Genomic DNA, 20,212 nt, shown 5'->3' on the forward strand with positions numbered 1-20,212 from the left:
AGAGCCAACACCTTGGATCACCCTGCCCTCATGCAAGTTCTTTAGGAAACATGAACACTGCATAAACTGTGCAGAAATATTTTAATTTTTTTTTTCCCTAAGGAAAATCTACTTAGTAATTCTGCAAATGATAGTGCAATCCAGTGCATGAGTTCCAAATCCTCCTCCCATCCATAATATGTCAGCTGAAATGGAGAACTCGACCAGCACATTGCCCTTAAATTCATCTAGAGAGATGATATTCACTATATACTCTTCTTTTGGAAGACTTTTTAAAAATTCAGCTTTTAGATGTTTATTTTTTACTTTTCAAAGTCAGCCTGGCACTTTGTTTATGATCTGAATTGTAAAGCCTCATTGTTTTCAACAATGATAATCAGGCAAACAAAAAACTGAAGCAGCACACTTCCAACTGCTGGCAATCCATCTGTGCACACTTAAAAATATCAACTTTCTCCAAAAATGGTTTCAAAGGTCCATAAACAGCAGATTAAATCTTGTAATTGAAGAACAATAGGGTTTCTGCAGTAGAAACCAACGCTTTGAAGCTAAGAACATTAAAGCATGGATTTTCCCCAAAAGCAACAGGCTTTGCAAAACATAAGGCACATGCCTGCTGCAGGATCACGATGTGTGTGAAAGGAAACACTTAGTGGCACATTCTGGGGATGACAGGAGGGGAAGCACACAACTGTGTGTGAGCACAGGCAGCCCAAGCTGAGACCCAGAGCTCCCAGCCTGCTCTTTGCTTCTAACTGATGCAAGGACTAATTGAGACAGATCTGGTTCTCTCTTCTCTCTGCTGGAAGCACCCATGAGCATGAGATTAAAGGAAAAGACTGAAGTCCTGGTACAAGATAACAGAATTACCCCTGACTGTATGGGTAGGAATTCTTTCATTCAGAGGGCTGGGGAGGCACCACCAGACTACAAAACAGAGAATTTTTTTTTCTTTTCTTCCCCACTGAGTTTAATGACTGGAAACAAAATTCAAAGTCCTTCATAAACCTGCAGAAAGAGCATGTTTTTTCAGCATATTTAATTTTTCCCTTGTGTTCTGTGTTTCACACCCTGCCACCACCTACTTTGCATTTGCCTCAACTCCAAGTCACTGCCTGACAGAGAAAGCTCCCAACTGTGGAATGACATTTCGTGCACCAGGATTCTTCTTTTCTCCCAAGTGGGGAATGTCAATCTGTGGACCAGGATTTTGGTTGGTTTGGGGGCTTTTTTCTCTCAAATTAAAAGTGAATTATTCTTTTATGACTAAGCTTGGGTCTCTTGAGCTCTGAGCTCCAGAACCTGGGCCTGTTGCCAGATTGCTTGACTAGGACAGGAATTAATTTTTACTCTAAGTAGGGTACTTCTATCACTCTTATTGTCTCTTTAGAGGTATGACTAACTTCATCTCCATCCTCTCTGATCTCAAAAAGCTGCAAGTCAAGTAAGCAGGGCATTCATCAAGCAATGTTCTCCTTACTAGTTTCTCTAAAGTCTGCTTGATCAGAAGACAAAAACTACCTGGAAAATGAAAGAAATGTCAGGGTATTTTCTTTTAAACCCACATAGACCCAACAAAACATGAAGCATCACTAAGTCATTTCAAATAATGTCTAAGGTTTTTTTATTTCTCTATATTCACCTTTTACTGGTGACCCTGAACAATGTCCAAATCTAAGAGAATTTCCAAGAAAGCATGACTCCCACTGGTTTCAGAGTGTTAAGTATGAGTAAGGAAGGCCCAGGATTACACCAGCATTAGACAAAGCAGAGCACTTGTCTACAATAAATTCATTCTTATATTTAGGTGTAAATAGCAGAAATTCAGAAACTGGAAATCAAGAATAAAAATATATCACTGATAGAGAGCAATGATCTTTAGCTCTAGCTGGCTGCCTTTTCCACCACCAAACCAAATGTTTACTGAGCAGCACTGCTTGCTAGGGAGGAGCCTTCTCAACACTACCACAAGTGCCAAATCAAACTGGATTTCCTTACCATCACAGGTGAAGTCCTGGACATCTACATCTTGGATTGGAATATCCTTTAAGAAAAAGGGCTTCAAGCAGCGTGGATTTCCACTGACAATTCTCTTCTTCCTCAGCCATTTCCCCAGCCAGGCCAAATGGCAGTTACAATTAAAGGAGTTAGCCAGCAAATTACTGAAAGGGAACAAAACATGATTCCATTACATGTGAGAATACAGAAATACTGAAATAACTGCAGAAAGATGAGGGGCTCCAAGTCCAGGCTCTTTCCTGTGCTCCTCTGAGATCCCTCCTCCATCTTGTAGATCTGGAAAGTTCTATGCAGATTTTATATTAGAGACTAATATATGGGATTTAAATTAGCATATATATAGTTATGCATATATAGACATATGTTTATAAACCAACTTAAAATTATAATTTAAACATACTTACATCATTACCAGGGCTGGATTTATCGTGGAATTCAACCCAAGCTCCAGCTCACACCCAAGTCTAAACTCACAAACTGCAACCACATGTGCATGATCTTCACCATGACCATGTACCTGCCCCAGCACTCCCATGCCCTCCCTTTGCCTCTGTCCCAGCTCACACAAACCACAGCCAGCAGGGAGCCACTGGCAAGCTGAATTTGGGATTCCTATCAAAACAGCAAGGCTAGTGCTATGTATGTACATACATACATAGATAAAGCAGCACTGTCATCTTGAGCCCCTTATGAAGATTTCTCAGGTCTGGATACCTGTAGTGAAAAACATCTGCTCTGCTGCCTTTGTTGGGTCTGCTTCAAATCTTGCTCCAGCTCCTGAAATACCTTCCCTCCAGAGCTGCAGCCCAGGCGTGGTGCTGTGGTGTGCAGCCCCCTAAGGAATCATCTGACACCTCCACGAGAGGGATGGAGCCCTAACACAGCCTGGCTTAGCAGCTCTTTCCTAACTAAACTTCAGAGGAAAGAAGGAGGCTGAGATCTCTGGTACAAAGTGAGAGCTGTCTGTGCTATGTACAGACACAGGGAGAATCAGCAGCCTCAGTCTGAGGCTGCCTCACGAAAGAAGAATGTGCTGTCAGGGTCTGTGCATGGAAAATCTAAACTAATATTGGATGGAATATTCACATCGTGTGTAAATGTGTCCAAGAGTTGGTATTTTGGTAGTACAGGAAGAATACCATAATGAAATGTCTTTAAATCATAGCATATCTTTTAAGACAAGAAATTTGAAGGCAGGAAACAGGCACTTCAAGTACAGGTATAGTAGCTGAAGTGGCTTTTAAGTCTTCACTTTCAAGATGCATTCACAAACCTAAATAGGCATTCAAAATCACATCAGGATTTCAGCCAAACAGTTCCTTCAGAAAACAATAGTACTGAAGACAAAAACATGTGGCACAATTGAGGTGGGGCAGTTAGAAAGCAAACCCAAAGCAACTTCTAAATTCTGTAGGTTCTAGGCCAAAATCACACAGCCACAATATGATTTACAGCTGCTCTCAGCACTGCAGCACAGCCTATTTCAATCACTGCTCTGCCCTGCAGCTCTGGGGTTAATCCCACGTGGATTTAACACAGGTTTATGGACATTGTGGAGAAAGGAGAACTAGGGGGAGCAGGAAACTCAGCATAATTTTATAAAAATACTCCACCTGCTTCACACTAAGATTCAAACGCTGCAGAAAGGTGAGAAAACCAACAGGTTACACAAGAGCTTTCATACAGAAGGTGCAAAAAAGCACTGAAAGCAATACTCTAATTCTAGCTGCTTTCCTTCTGAATTGTTTTCCATTTTCTTTAATCCATAATGGGACCACATGCAGGATGCTTTGTATATTTTCCACACTGATACACTTTGGCATGAGCAGAGTGCCTGAACCAAATGTCTAAACCGCCGACGCCGAGCGAGCCAGTCTTCAAAGGCCATTTGTTCCACTGATGGAAGAGGGTGAGATCATGTTCACAGAGCTGCTTCCATGACACAAAACCTCAGAATTAACTCATCTACAACGGGGAACAAACAGCAGGTGTGTATAATCAGGTTTCTGAAAAACCAGCAGCTCTGGAGGTAAAGGACATTTTGCACATCTAGAGAGCATCTTACCAAGACATATCAAAAACTTTCACAAGCATTCCATCTATAAAATGCTCCATACCAAAAAATAGTAATTATCCCTGTCTAGGGAGGAGAGATGGTTTTGATATCCACAAACCCTCCTTTTCTTCTTAGCAAAGACAGGTTAATAGGATGTAAAATTTTTGGACTCTTTAGTTTAGAAGTTGGATTATGCTTTTTCTTAGGAAATAAGAAAGAAATATGTTGTTACAGATAAAATTAACAAATAAACAAATATCTCATTTAGAAATTCAAATCACTCCAGGCAAAAAAAGACAAATGTATCTTGTCAGTAATTCAACACGTCCTTCTGCCACTTTAGCAACATCTAGATTTTATCCTTTTCCAACTGCAGAGCAGGGATTTTTAGCTTTAATGCAGTATCAAGATCACACATGTCCCTACATACATACTCTTTCCATGGCAAAACTGTGATGCAACTTTTGATAGAAATGTAAGATGAAGTCTCTCCTTAAACAATCACATGGATAAAGAGATTTTCTACTTGACATGAAATGGAATTGAAAGTCTGGAAAGGCTAATTATATGTCAAAGCCTTACTGAGGAAACTGACTATTCAAGTGGAGCTCACAAATCAGAAACAGTAATGTTGGGCAGAAAAATTGATGTGAAACTCATCATTAATAATCAGAGTTCCTACACATACAATAGTGATTTACCCACTCAGATAGAAATACAGCAATCAAACTTTTAGCAGAGATTTTTTACTAACATTAAATTCAGAAGTGTTTACTCAAGGACATAGACATATTTTAAAAATCAAGGGGAAATAGAAGTCTTGAGGAATGAAATATGCATATCCTACTACAAGTGCCTCTTCAAAATTACAAAGAAGTCATAGAATATTAACTATTTAAATGTATTCTAGTGACCTGTTAGAAAAACATGCTGGAACACATCTGGATGTTCTTGAAATTAGATTGGAAATATATTCTGGAATTCAGGTTCAGTTTATACAAGAAGAGCTATATGTCATTCTGGCATTAGCTTCATGCAGGTATTTTAATAATAATCCATAGAAAAGCAGTTCTGCCTGCAAATATCTGTGCAAAGACTAAAAGACGTGACTGAATTCTCTGTGTGAAGAAGTGCAAGTGCATTTCAAATTAAGATGCTACAGTGCCTAGTTTGAACAACAGAAAAATAAAAATTGCTATTTTATCTACAAAATAGATGTTCTTCCTCTATTGAAAATCATTAGATAGGGTATTATTTTCAGAGCTATCCATGTTTTGAGAATATCAACATGACTGACTCACAAAGTGTAAGAACAAAAGGAGCAATGTTCTTTAGTGCTTAAATATGCCAATATAAAAATGGAAATGGAACACTGCATGAATTTTTGTCTCCCATTGATAGATGTAAAAGTAAGACATTACAATACCCGATTAGCTCCCCAAGTGTGGGCTGGACAGAGAAAACAGTCACACCATCTAACTTCAGTGGTTTTTGTCATCCAATAAAAGCACCTATAACAGAGTGCTGCCCTGAAATGAACAAAGCTGAATTCTGCATTTATATGGCAAAAATCACCATGGCCTCAACCCAGGGACTAAAGAAGTCAAAACCACACCTTTTCTGCCTGTAGATCAAACACAGAATGAAATTGTGTCAAAGAACAAACTCTTCCACCAAGACACAGCTAGGAACCAGGATTATAAATGAGTGCCAAAGCAATGCATTCTTGTGTGGGAATCCAGGGCTTCCCTCTGGCTGCCCTGGCAGGTCTGGGACCCTGGCAGGGGTCAGGAATGCCCCTGGACAGAGCCCCCAGAGACACTGGCTGTGATCTCTGTCCATGGAAAAGAGTTTTCAATCTTACAGGATCAATTACAAGCTCTGAGTGTTTGATATCAGTAATAATTAAGTGTGGCACAGGTGCAAAAGTAAAATTTTAGGATTCTAGATGAGGGGTCCAAAGGGAACAAGATGGAGGAAATTGGGTGTGGCTTGTCCTTTTTCTCCTTCTTCATGCCCTCCATGTCTCACTGTGGTGTTGGCATTTTTCTGTTGGTTCAGGTTGGGGACACACTGTCCAACGTAGGTGACAGATATTGGCACATTATTGTAAATGCAGCCCAGGGAGTTTCTGGTATTTAATGTTTGTCACATCCCACTGAGGGCAGAGCCCCACACGCTGCCCTGCAGGACAGAGCTGGGCAGGGCAGCAGAACATGTGAGAGATAAACAGAATAAACAACCTGGAAACCAGCACAGACCAATTATGGCTTCTGCTTTGGCAGCGGGGCTGACAGACAGAGACTTTCTACAATCTCGGGATCATCAATACCTCAGATTCCAACACATTCTAATCAGCAGCAGCTTTAATTGCTCTTGCTAGAAAGTGCAATAATCTTTGCCCACAGCTGAAAAAAGAAAATGGGCTATTTTTAACCAAATATGAGAAGGACAATTCTATGAAAGCAAGGTAGAGGCTTCACAGACTGATTCAGAGTCCCTGCACAAAGGGAGCCACGAGGGAAGCACAGAGACAACAGGAGGAGCAGGCAGGCACTGCCTGCAGCACAGTGACAAGAACCTTCCAGCAAGTGCCACTTGCTTTGACCAGAGACTTGAAAACAGTCAATAAAAATAATCTGCTTGTGTTTCTCTCTTTGTCCATCAATTTCAAGAATATTTTTGGGACTACACAATGTAAAAGGAAAGAAAATTCTGTGTTCCTTATGTTGCACACAGCTAATGCCAAAATGATAACTGATTTGCTGGTGAAAAGTTGCCACGGCAAAGGGAAAGTGTCAGCAATGAAACAGCTGAGATTCAACACTTCCTTCTTTGCCCAAACATGATGAAGAATGTTTTCCAATCCTGAAATGCAATAGGATTGAGAGCTTATTTTGACTGGACAATTAGGCTGTATTTTCAAGACAGACAATTTCCATTAACAGCAACACCAGGGTCCCCTCTCACAGCTGGGAACAAAAGGCAGACTTTCTTTCCATATTTATCAGTCTGTACTTTATTAAAATGGACACACTAAAAAACCATTTAAAAGTATTTAAGAAGCATGGGAAATATTTCAAAGAATGACTGAGAAAAGTAAGAGAATTAAAATAAAGCTTAGGTTGGGATTTTCAAAATCACATTTGGTAAGACTTGAATATTTTGTCTTCTTCAGATGCTCTGAAAATCTAAGAATTAGACTTTTGATGTTTAGCTAATTTAACTGAAATCCAAGAAAGCTGTTCTTACAAAATCAGACTCTACTGACACTAAAGCAGCTTCAGGGAGTGATAAGATACACTCTGAATCTGCAGAAATTGTTTTACATGACCTTCTCCTGCACGCTGCACTGGGCTCTGACACAGCAAAACACAGCCATCCTGCCTGAGGCTGGCAACCTCCAAGTGTCTTCAGCCACTCCAGCTGAAACTATTCAATTAAAAAAAAAAAAAAAAAAAATCACACCTTGCATCCTCCAAAGCTGTGATTTCAGTAGGATGGAGTTTTCTTTCCCGAGATGACATTTCCCATATAAACTGAAACATTGTCTTTTTTACAAGGAAAGCACAGAAGGACAGCACCATGCCATGTTCATCCCATGAAAAGATAACTTACATTGTAGACAAAGAGACCAGTGTGCTGAAGGCTCCAGGGGTGATGGTGCTGATGTGATTGTCATACAGAGACAGGAGCCTCACTGAGCTCAGGCCAGCAAAGGTGTCGTTGTTTATGCAGCTGATGGAGTTGCTCCTCAGCATCCTACAAGGATTAAAACAGGGAATTAGGAACCACTGGGAAGGGCTATAATTTCAGGATGGGAGGTGCTTTGCCAAGAGTATCAAGAGATGCTTTGGAAATCATTCTGTTTTTGCTGATTGCTGAAGTAGAACACAGCTAGAGGAGGGTTAGATTCACATAAACGTGGTCTTGTGAATTTAAAATGCATCTCTTCCACTCTACATTAGAAGCTGATGGGAGCTGCACACCTGAAAGCAATATGCAATTAAAATTATTACTAGTGACAAACCTGAACTAAAAACTAAAGGCTCAATTTAATAAATATCTGAGAGTAAGCTGAGATGTATTTCAGAGATCATTTGAAAAAGACTGCCAGAAGTGTGTGACAATAACAATACTGGCTGCATTACTTCTGCTCATATCCTGGATATTTTTTGTAATCCACACTGCAAAAGTATGGAAGGAAACAGTATCCTCATTAAAAATCAAGGAATATCTTAGGAAAGATTTCTAGACCTGGCACAGGCTCTGGAATGTCATTATCATCATTAATTGTGAAGACAAAACCCAGTAATCATTCTATAAAATGGTCTTTGCTTGGTGCTTGTACCAGATGAATCAGTGCTGTGTTTTGGAAGATACATCTCTCTGAGTTGTTATGGTAACAATGAACTCGACAATAAAGACCAATTAATCTGAAAGACTGGAGGATCTTGTTTCACTCCATTGCAAAAAAGGCTCATGTGTATTTGTTAGACTGCATGCCAATCAATATCTGGGTCTGTAAACATCACTGCACTGTTGTGATATTCCTACTTAGGTGAAAAATCATTCAGTAATTAAAGCACACTACCCAAGATCCACAAAATACATGCAGTTCCTGCTGCTGCTGCAGTGAATTGATCCTCCAAACCGAGGAGGGTTAACTCCTGGCTATCAAATTCATGCAATGGAAATGCAGACTCCCTTAGGAGTTTGAATTTAAATCTCAGATCGGTATCTGCTAGCTGGGCATTGAAATGCTACATCAATGCTACCTGAAAATCACCAGGGATAGTTTAGATATGGCTGGGAAAACAGTGACAGTGTCATCACAGACATTGCCTGTTTGAGGCTAAGCACTGAGCTGCTTTTGCATCACTGTCTCCATGTGGTTACCCCCAGAGGCACCACGGTCTCTAATTCTGGGATTGCAGCTGGGGTGAAACTGTGTCAGGAAAGATCCACAGGGCACAGAGACACACCTTTGCCAGGTCAAGAGCACACACTCTAAAATGGGCAGGTAGTAAATGAGAGAATAAAGCCCTTAGTGGCTTAGCAGCAGCAGGAAATATTTCTCCTGCCCTGTATGGAATGTACCAGGCAGCAGAACTGCAAGATGGGATGGATGAATTTGAATGCCAAGATATCCTGCACAGAGATTTCTTACATTGCAGGAACATACAGTCTTTTAAAAGCTGGACCATGACCCTGACAAATGCAGCCCCTTTGCAAAAGATTACTCTTTTTAATGCTGAAAGAAAGTCAATTAATGGATAGCAATGTATGTCCCGCAAGCCAAACCCTTTGGTTTCATATCAGGGTTCACCATGCACTGTGTGCCCTTCCTGAAAGAAATCTTAGACTCACAAATCCTCATATCATGCTGTGTATATTTAGACTGTTTTATCAGCTAGGAGAAATGTAGGTCAGGTCAGCAGGATAGCTTGAATGTTAAGCATCTTTTTATTAAAAAATGCTGAATTTTGTTTAGGAGCACTGCCACAGGCTGCTTTACAGTATAAAAATTAATTTAATATCTATGGGCAGTATTTTCAAATCCCTTAGTAAAGTGCATACATTAAATTGAAGAACAGATGGCTGTTACTACAAAAATGTTAATGGAACAGCAAAAGTTCCATATTTGTCATTACAAAACAAAGTCTTTGAAATGAAACTTAAATTTCTTTTTACACTTGAGTAAGGACTGTAATTGTGTCATGATACCTTGCAACATAAGTAGTATTTTTTCCTAATGTATATATTGCAGATTTTAATTGTATTTTGATTCCTAGAGTCTATTTCTTGACAGCCACACCTAGTCAAGTGCTTCCTTTCTACAGCATAGCTCCAGTTTGGGTGGAGGAACAGTGGGAGGATGGACAAAGAGACAGCAAACATGTTCCTACACATCTTGTTTCTACAATAATAAAATAATAAAAGCATTAAATCACTGAAAGTGAACAAATTTGACACATGACAGGTTGCCCATCATGTCAGTCCTGTGAAAATCTGTCCATTTTACAGACATAGCACATAAATCTCAAACCTGCCCAGGACTAGAGGTAGATGAAAGCGCTCAAGGCCCTGCAGTAGCCCTGGCTGTGTGATAGCAGATATTTCAGCAGTAGCCCTGGCTGTGCGATAGCAGATATTTCAGCAGTAGCCCTGGCAGTGTAAGTGTGATAGCAGATATTTCAGCAGTAGCCCTGGCTGTGCAATAGCAGATATTTCAGCAGTAGCCCTGGCAGTGCAATAGCAGATATTTCAGCAGGCACTGCTGCACGGGGCACTGCCAGCCTGCTGGGAGGGCAGCAGAGGCAGGGCTGTCACTTACAGGGTTTTCAGCCCCGTGAGGCCCCTGAACATGCGGCCGTGCACCGACTCCAGCTGGTTCTCCGTCAGGATCAGCTCCTGCACGCCCGAGGCGCCGTCGAACGCGCCCTCCCGGATCTCCTTGATCTTGTTGTTGCTCAGATTTCTGGAAGGACACACCCAGTGGCAATAAGAAAATCAGTAGTGTTTTATTCCAAAAATCATACTGGAGGGAGGGAGGGAGATAGGAGAAATTTGTTCCTTTTAGTGGCCATCCAGAGAGACCTATCCATTCATTCAGCAAGGAGAGCATCCAGAAATTCAAAGGTGTTCCTATTGTTCTTACAAATAGCTCCCTTGTACTCACCAAAACCACAATTATTTCAGCTATATCAAGATAATTTAAATTAATGCAGCTACCAGATTTTAACACCTCATGTAGTTCTTTCTTATCCATGTCTCTGGAAACAGTAAGTGGGAGTTTCCAGCATCTGATTCATGTCCATGACGTTCTGGACAATGCTTGGGTGTGGGTGCTCATCTGTAAAGAGTCAGTTAATGTTACTGCCATTGAAATGGTGTCACAAATTGAAATATAGACCATTTTTATTCACTGTACCATGTATCTGATACCAACTTCAGTATGTGCACTTAAATAAAAACCACCGCTCAAAATGAAACAAGTATGACTTAATTGTCAATTCACAGCCGCTGCAATACACAGCATTATTTTCTAAATATTTACTCTGCCTATACAGTCTCAAGATGTTTGCTTATAGATCCATATTAGAAAACTTTGATCTACAAAGTCAAATGAAGTTCTCCTGAAATGCAAAATTAATCTTTTGAATATTTCATATTTGTGAAAACCCCCATGAACAGACAATTTCTGAATGATAAAAGTGCCATCAGAGAGGCATAAAAATAAATGGCATTTAATTATTTAAAACATTTATATAGAAGGTCTTAAGCACATTAAAACTTTGAGCCTGAGTCCTTCAAATAGCTCCCATGATGTCCTGTATAGATTATGATGAATAATTCTATTTGTTGAGGTCTATGACAGGAAACATTGGTCTTTGTTTTACTATCTACACCAAAAAGGAGAAAGTACAAGATATATTCTTGCTCCCATGAAGACGCTAAATTCCAACACCATTACTCATGCAGAATAGCACATTATTCCAGAAATGATCCCAGTACAGACACAACATGAGTAATAGTTTCAAAATCCAATTCCAGGTGATATAAAACAAATGACAAGGTATCAGATTAACACCTGGGCTACTCTGCTCAGAAGAGCTGGCAATCTTACTGGGATAAAAGTTGACAGAAGACATGGAAAGAGGACAGCTTGGCCTCAGATAGAAATAATGTGGGTCTTGCTCTTTTCAGAAGTCATCACTTAATTAAAAAAAAAAAAAAAAAAGAGCCTTGGAAATATGTTTCATGTGGGAAACTGGAGTACACTGGTTTATGTCTGCTGAACAACTGTCAGAGAATGGGCCCTACAGCATGTGGCCCATCACCTCTTGTGCTTTCTTGTGATCAGAAAGAATAGGAGCACGCCAGCAATCGGCCAAAAATAACATAAAAACATCTAGAAATACTTACACACAGATTTCTCTTTCCAGAACTTTAGTGCTTTGTGCTAACGCTCACATGAAGAGTTTATGTTCAGTGTCAAAGCAAGTCAAGGGAGGATATTCTGACATATGCATTTAATTCTGGGGCTCAGCTATTTCTCTAGTGGAAATGTTTATAGCTCAGCATCTCTTTTGAATGCTGGCATAAATAAATGCTCCCAAAGATGCCCCTCCTGGTAAAGATCATGCCACAATGCATATTTGCACAGAATAAGTAAGCAAATGTTTGTGGTGGGAAGGGAGGGTGAGTTACTATAACAAAGACTTTGCAGATTGCAAACTGATCTATATTTGTAGTTATAAAGTTTTATTAGTTACTTTTGACCATGTAAAAGATATTTAGGTACATGTATTAAAACATGTCGGTAATGTTAACGATCGATTAGATACTAAAGGAAGAAAAGAGCAAATACTGGAGACAAAAGCTGGCCCCCATCTGCAAAGGAATCTGCACCTTTATACAGTGCTAACATCTGATTTTTAATTGCTGCCAAAGGACTTCAGCAGATAGGCAACTCTGCTCATTTGAGTTAATAATGCCTGATCTTTTCAGCAAGACAGAATTACCCATAAATATGCCAGCAGTCTCAGAAAAAGCCAATTATAAATTCCTTTCCCATGCAAAAGATTTGAAAATCCAGGATTATGTTGAAATCAAAGTTGCAAGGCAGAGAAAAGAGCAGCTCTGCAGTAATAAATAGGTAAAGATGTTACAGTCCTGCAATCCTGACTGGAGTATTGTCAAAGCAGATGTTCTGCCAACCTGGATTTTTTTTATTTGTCTTCCTGAATGAGAGTTTCCCATATCAGAATGCAACAAAAAATAAGTGGTAGATGACAACATTCAGTCACCAAAGGGAAAAAAAAAAGTTTCTTCCTAAATGCTGAGCAGCTAGAATAATAAACATGACAAATTACATATTCTTCAGTCTAGAGTTACCAGGAAAAACAATCAGCTGGTATAAAACTTAAAAAATGAAAGCACTGTAACCTTTTGCCTGGTCTGCAACTCTGAGACCTCTAACTCCATCCTTCCCAGCTCTAGAAGATTCTCTTATATGTGATCATCACACTTGACAAGGAAATTTTTTATCAGAAAAAGCCTACTGACAGTTTACAGCAAACTCCCACTACAGGAAAACCCCATCCTCTGGCAACACTGAGCTTCTACCAGGAATTCTTGAAGTACTGGAAAATAATGGAAAAGAAACTGAGTTTTGAGACTCCTGTGCCCTCTGGCAGGACCCAAATGGGAGCTAGCCTGACCTCAGCCTGGTAACTCCTGAAGGCTTAATCCATAAGGACTTCCTTTACCCTGGTGATAACATTTAATCCTATTTCCAGACTTTTATTTTGGGCAAGAGGTCAAAATAAATTTTCAAACAGCCTGGGCCTGCTTTATGGGGGACTGTGAATAGGAAATGAAGAGATCAAGAAGCTATCAAGGTGACATTGTTCACACAGCTCACTTTTCAGTCACATTTTATTTACTTCATGGCTGAAATTTATAATAATATTATTTCTGTTGATCTCATAACTTCAAGAGCAAGCTGGATTCTATTCAGACTTAACAGAAGCCTTCACCCTGCTGTACCTGCTGGGGCAATGTCAGCATTCCAGCTCCCCTCTGCTGAGTTACTGACACACCTTCCCATCTGGAAAACCCCTGAGCCCAGCCCAGCCACGAGGGATCTGCTTGGTCTCACCTCCAACCCTGCAGTTTTATCATACAACCAGCCTGTTCTGAGTGGGGTTTCCCTAGAATATTCCTGTCTGCTGGAGATGTGCTTGGAATCTTTAAGCACATGTGAGGAGGAAAAGCCCAGTGCTGCTGCATTCCTCTGGAGGATGCTGAGAGGGTTTTACAGTTTTACCAATAGTCTGGCTGGGTTTGATGATGTCTTCAGGAGCTGCATGGCACTGAAATCCTAAATGCTCCAGACCGACAGTGAATTGCACCCAGTGACACTCCTGCACCCATCCAGCAGGGCAGACTGATGGCCTCCCTGTAAAAACCACACTGAGCCCAAATGCCACAAAGCACAAGAGACTCCTCAACCCCATTTCCAGAAAATAAAGTCTGTTTCTGTGTAACAAGTGACAGATGACTGCAACCTCATTTGCCATGGCAAAATTCATGCTTAGGGGAAGGAACAACTGGTAACAGCTGTTTGCAAGGGCACAAACTGCTGCTGCCTCTCCCAGAAACCTGAGATCCTGGGTTTGAAACTGACCTCTAGTCCACAAACTTTATCATGATTCAATTTTATTTCACATGTAAAATGTTCAGATCCTGCTCTGACACTCCATACAGTTCAATTTAGCAGAAATACTTACAGCCAAATTAAGCCTCCAAAGGCAATTACACGCTGGAGGTGGGTTGGCAGTACCAGCTATTGGCAAGACAGCCTGACATTTCTTATAATAAAGACCATATTATATGTTCACTTTGTAACTTTGGCAAGACTTAACTGAATGAACTGTTAGATGACCCTTTCAGATTTTGAGGTAAACATTTTTCATTACTCTTGTTCTCAAGAGAAGAGGTCAGTCCCCTTTCTCCCCAGCAGTGCATGAAATATGGCAGTTCACCTTTTTATTTTGAATGTGAGCTCATTGCTGATTCCTTTCCCTACAGAAACAGCTGCTGGGACTTCAGTGGGAATGGCCACTGAATTCCTGTAATCACAGGGGAGTGGGCAAGCTCTAGAGATGGCATCTGGGGGCTACAGCCTCTGCCTGTGGGTCAGTACCCCATTTCAGCAAGCAAGGGTATCTCTGTGCTCCCTCTGAGTCTGATACCCGGGGGGGTTTGGACACTGAGCCTGTCATGGCCAGGAGACCCCTCCAGGCTCCCTCTGCCATGGGAGTCCCCAGGCACTGGAAGGTTTTTCTCTAATTAACAACTGAGGTACTGCCAGGAAGTGGTGGGGCTCCCAGCGCTTGCTGCATGCTGAATTTGGGAGTTGCTGCAAGAAGTGAACTGCTCCCTTCCACAAAAGTCAAAACTTCACCTCTGTGAACAGGGAGGTCTCCCCTCTCCCTGCCTGACATGAGACCTTGATGTGCTGATTGAGAAGATCTCCCACTGGAAACATAAGAGGCAGCAGCTTCCAGCTCCCATGGCTGGAGGGCAGAAGGTCCTGGAGCCTTTTTAGGAAACCCCCAAAAGTCCAAGTCCTGGAGCTGCTCCCACTCCTAAGGAGCTCAGAAATGCATCCTTGTATTTCTCCTGCACTTCAGGCAGATTCAAAGTGCTCTTTGCTAACCACTGCAAAGTATCAGCAACACAGTCCTTTGAGGCTGAAGTCAGTGGGGTGGGATTCAGCCTTTAGGGCCCCCAGCTTTCCCTTCACACATGCAGGATCAGGTAAAGCCATACAGTAAAAACACAATGAAAGCAAAACAGAGGTCACTGGAGAACCCAGGAAATTACTTCTGGACTGGATTAGTCCTGTCTAGAAGAATCTACACCAAGCTTTTCATTCTACTGTAAAAGCATTAAACATAAAATTAAAATTTAGGTTATGGAAACCACATTATATATCCATATATGTGATTTTGCAGCTAATTATTGAAGTTGATTTTTTTAAAGACACATTCAGATATGTTAACCTTTTAAAAACCAGCAGGGTAATCTTAGCTATTTAATTCCTAAGTAAAATGTGGCATCACATTGCATTATGTATCTCTGACCTTTAGATTTCTATATCAAGAATTCCATTTTGTTTTGCATTAAAATGTATTCAATCCTAGGCTGACACATCATAAAATAAGGTTCAGCTTTGGAGGACTATTTACAGACAAATTACAGCACAACAGCTAATTACATATTAGAGGTGGGGTAGGTGCTACCACCTATTGCAAAGGTGGTCTGACACTTCCCTTTTTCCCATCATTTTGACTCTTTCTGGAGTTCTGCTGGAGCTTTACCAGCCACAGTGGAACTATGGCTCTCTGAAATGAAGTTTATTTTCCAAGTTCCTTGGCTGGATCTGTCAGCAGTCCTAAACTCAAGTGAAAGGCAGCCAGAGGACAAGCATTCAAATACCCTTCAGATATCCATACTACAGATATGCAGATTCATTTCAGAAAAAAAGAGTATTTCAGAGAAAAAATAAAGAAAAAAACTATATGATTTAGGCTAATGCCCTGCCACTGCAAAGCTCTGAAGCCCAGGAAGCAATTCAATTTCCAGACAGATTCCTCCACCTGCTGTTTCCCTTTAACACTTAAGCAGACAAGGAATACATGATGAGACAGAGTCAATACTGTCAATCAAATAATAGTTTGGTTTCTTGTCCCCTATACACACTAAAAAGTGGGGATTTGATCAATGTTCTTCCTCTCTGATTTAACAGCAGCAGTGAGCCCCAGGCAGACCCTGTGCCTGACACTCCTGCCACACAGAGCTGCTGCTTTAGGACCATGAGCAGCAGCAATCCCACCCGAGGCACGCCCCACATTTCCTTTCTTGCTTGGTGGAGAGGGGCCTTTCATTAGAAGAAGGCTATTATTATTATTATTATTATTATTATTATTATTATTATTATTATTATTATTATTTTATTACTAGTAAAGGTCAAATAATAACTGGAAGGAAAGGGGTTTTGTTTGCTTTTTTCTTCCTGGTAACCCCTTCTTTCCAGAAAATGGAAAAAACAGGAAAATAAGTTCAATCTGGCTTTTTAGGGATCAGGCCAGAGTAAAGTTGTGGTTGAAATGTTGGTCTAGTCATATGAAAACCCACTGTTTCCAGAAAATCCCTTTACTTAAAATGGAGAAACTTCTTTAGAGCACCAGGTAGAACAAAAGAAATGGGCTCAGCTACAAGGATTTTCTAAAGAGCCTCTGCTTGGAGGCTGCCACTAAAACCCAGCAAGACACACTTTGTAGGGTGCAGATTCTTTTTGCCACGAGTTTGACCTGCTCCTGCACAGCTCTGATCTCAGCAGCTACCAAGGACAGATAAAAGAATCTTTTGTTTCACATGAAACAAATTCTTAAAAATAATCTCACAATGGCTTCATGCTGGATTTATACCCAAACAGAGCCCCTGTCAAGGCATCCCTCCCTCTGAGTGATAGATGAGGACAGGAGAGACAGCACTGTACTTCTCTACAGTAAGTTTTAAATAAAAACAAATTATTCCAATTTTCAAAACATAAATCCTGAAGGTTTGATGAGGACAGATGCTTTCTAGTTTGTGTACACACTTATAGAGCATGCATTTTTCATTCCTGTTTACTATCTACTTACACAGGGAACAGAGCACTTAACAATGTCAACATCATTTTCTGAGTGCACTGTAGCTACAAATTATTGATCATTCATAAAACATGAGGCAAATGTTTGTGATTAGTTCCCCAAGCCTGACAGGCTGTACTTACACAAATACAACCCCACCCCAAGCCTGCAGTGCTGCATCTGAAACTCTTGCAGAAAAAAAAGAATCCCACTCTCTGGAGCTGCCTCCAAAGCTCCTGAGATGTCACAGGGATTCAAATGGCCAGGAAGCTCCAGATGGCAGAAACCACATGAAATGAATGCAGAACAAATTGCCTGGTTTGGTTGGGTTCCCTAAATTAGCTTGATCCAGACAATAAAACCTTACTAAAAGCAAACAGTTAAAAGAGACATCAGCAATGGGTCCACAGGGTTAAAACTTTAAATAACTTCAGAAGGATCCATTTTGAAGACTATCAGCAGGTATCTGACATATTATTTATTCTCTTTCCAAAACACTGCTCTTATTAAATATATACAATGCACTGAGCCAGGACTGTCAGCAGAATTATAGAGATATATTTGAATGACTGATCTATATGTTTGCTAATTTATTCTCTCTCTAAACCAATAATGATCACCAGAAGCTGCCATTGTCCATATCTTGTAGTATTATTTTCCTTTGACTATCTGAAACAACCACACCACAGCTGGAGGCACAGAATACATTTGAGAGACAAAACCAAAATGCTAAATGTCATAATCATCTCCAACAATAAGCATACAGTGGAATAAACTCTGGGACAGAATTCCTGTCAGTCTCTATGAGTGAAAGACTAAGAAATGTAGCCTTAAAAACCCACTGAAATGTCAGCCTAGGGGTCTTTGTCTGTCAGTGTGGTTTAACTGTGCCTGTCCATCCAACAGGGAACTCCTTCAGTTTCGTTAAACTCACATTAAAAAAGTGATTTCTACTGCAGTACTCAACTATAAAAAACTCATCCCTCCCTCCTTCCTTCCAATCCAAGGCTGTGTGTATTCCAATGAGCAACTCAGACTTACATTTTCCTGAGGTTGGGCAATTTCTTGAAGAGTCCAACAGCTTCCAAAACAGAAATATCATTGTCATTCAGACGCCTGAGTGGAAGAAACAAAGAGATATTTAATGCTTCACAGATGTCTGCAGATACATGCCTGTGACATTCAGGGCTGCCACACAGAGAACCATGACCTTTGTTAAGCAAGGCTCCCTCTGCCATCTCCCCCAGACTCCTACAGGTAAAAGAGTTTTGCTTTGAAGGAAAAGAGACATAGAGGACTATCTACAGTGAAAGCTTAGCATGCCCTGAAGAGTGTAATGCCAAAGGACAGTGTCAGAGCCTCTTCATCTCCCAATGCATGGGATAAGGAATTATTGAGCTAATCTATTACACACAAACCTCCTGTGCGTGACTGAACCTCTGTGGTGCATTCTGCTACACCAGACATGTAGTTGGAGATGTGGTCCATGCAACCACAAGGGCTCTGATTTCAGGTCCTTCCCTATAAAAGTCTGCTGATATTCAAAATGAATGTGAAGGCCACTGTCTTGGCAGGCTTGGGATGTAAAATTCATTCTCTGATTGCATATTTTCCATTTTGCTATGTAGAGTCTTTGCTGCATTTCTGGATATCTCTTATATTTTTTCTTGACTTCAGAGCAATAATTTTTATGAGGTTTTAAATAGAATAAGTACAATAAATACAACACTAACTTGAAAAAAGAAAATTCTGTTTTAAGGGGATACTAATGCAAGAAAAGAACCCAAATCTTCAGTTGCTAAGCAATAAGAATGTTTTCTCATACTCAAATGTCTTGATGTTACAATAGTTTAATAAAACCTATTCCACCCAAGTAGCAGGCAATGCTGAGATGGAATGAGGTCGTGTCACAGATCCACTTAATTGGTTAAAACCATTTCTTAAATAAAAATGACCAGGTGCAAAGGCAGAGGACTCAGGGTAGACTGGACAGGAAGGACACAGCTTGGGCCTGGCCAGCATTGGAGGAGGACACAGGGCTGGTGCACGGGGCTGTGGCTCCTTTCTCACCCCACAGCTGGCATAAATGCTAAGGAAATGAGACTGGTGGTGCAACTCTGAAATAAAATTAGCTTTCCCATTTTCACACTGGGGTAAAAGTAGGAGGTGCCTTTAATTATCTGAGTACTTTTTACAGCCTTTAAAAATTAAAGGAGCCAACAAGTGCAGCTGAACAGCCCTGCCAGAGGCACTCACAGGTCAGTGGTGTACTCGGGGAGGTGGGTGGGCAGCCGGGTGAGTTTTTGGTTGGAGCAGTCCACGACTGTCCCCTCGCAGCGACACTTCTCGGGACAGACCAGGTCCATGAAGCACTTCCCAGTGAATTTACTTCTGTAATCCTCTGACCCTGCAATAAAAGCAAAATAGACTCCAGCAAACAGTTGTTGATAACTGCAGTGACCAGAGGTACCATGGAATCCATCCTCAGCATTGCCTCCTGTCATCCCCCAGCTCCTGAACACAGTTCTAATACTTGCCAAGGACTTGTGCTCAGCAACTTTTAAAATTACTCCCAAGACTCATCCCTGGTTTTTCACTCTCCTCTTAACAGACTAATTCCTTGTCTAACAAGCCTACCTGTTAAGGTATTTTCCAGCAAAGTCAGTTTTTTCCCATTTGGAATTTAGTCCAGCAACAAGGAAAAGGCATCTCATGAAAGAATTCAAATGACAAAAGACTTTTAAAGACATCATTTAAAACTCCCAAATGTTCAGCCCTCAGCTATTAGAGCTGTTTTTCAGAGCAATCTTTTATTAGACAACCTTGTCAACTTTCCAACAATTAGATATCTTTATTAACTATGTTAAACAAACAGCAAAGGAAAGTAATAGCAGTTTAAATCATTTTCATTTTAATTAAGGAATGGGTA

General features: G+C 40.6%; 1 protein-coding gene across 2 annotated transcripts in view; it reads right to left on the reverse strand.

Moving 5' to 3' along the window:
• The window catches only part of SLIT3 (slit guidance ligand 3), a 482,283-nt gene that overhangs the window by 98,913 nt on the left and 363,158 nt on the right, over window positions 1–20,212 (reverse strand). For both annotated transcript variants that reach the window (XM_031506038.2, XM_031506039.2), the window contains 5 exons: window positions 19,540–19,690; window positions 18,325–18,399; window positions 10,413–10,556; window positions 7,694–7,837; window positions 1,999–2,162 (listed from right to left, as the gene is read on the reverse strand). In XM_031506038.2, coding sequence (XP_031361898.2) covers window positions 1,999–2,162; window positions 7,694–7,837; window positions 10,413–10,556; window positions 18,325–18,399; window positions 19,540–19,690 — 678 coding nt within the window. The remainder of the gene's footprint in view (window positions 1–1,998; window positions 2,163–7,693; window positions 7,838–10,412; window positions 10,557–18,324; window positions 18,400–19,539; window positions 19,691–20,212) is intronic.

This window comes from Lonchura striata, chromosome 15 (assembly GCF_046129695.1).
Source record: "Lonchura striata isolate bLonStr1 chromosome 15, bLonStr1.mat, whole genome shotgun sequence".
Taxonomy (NCBI): domain Eukaryota; kingdom Metazoa; phylum Chordata; class Aves; order Passeriformes; family Estrildidae; genus Lonchura; species Lonchura striata.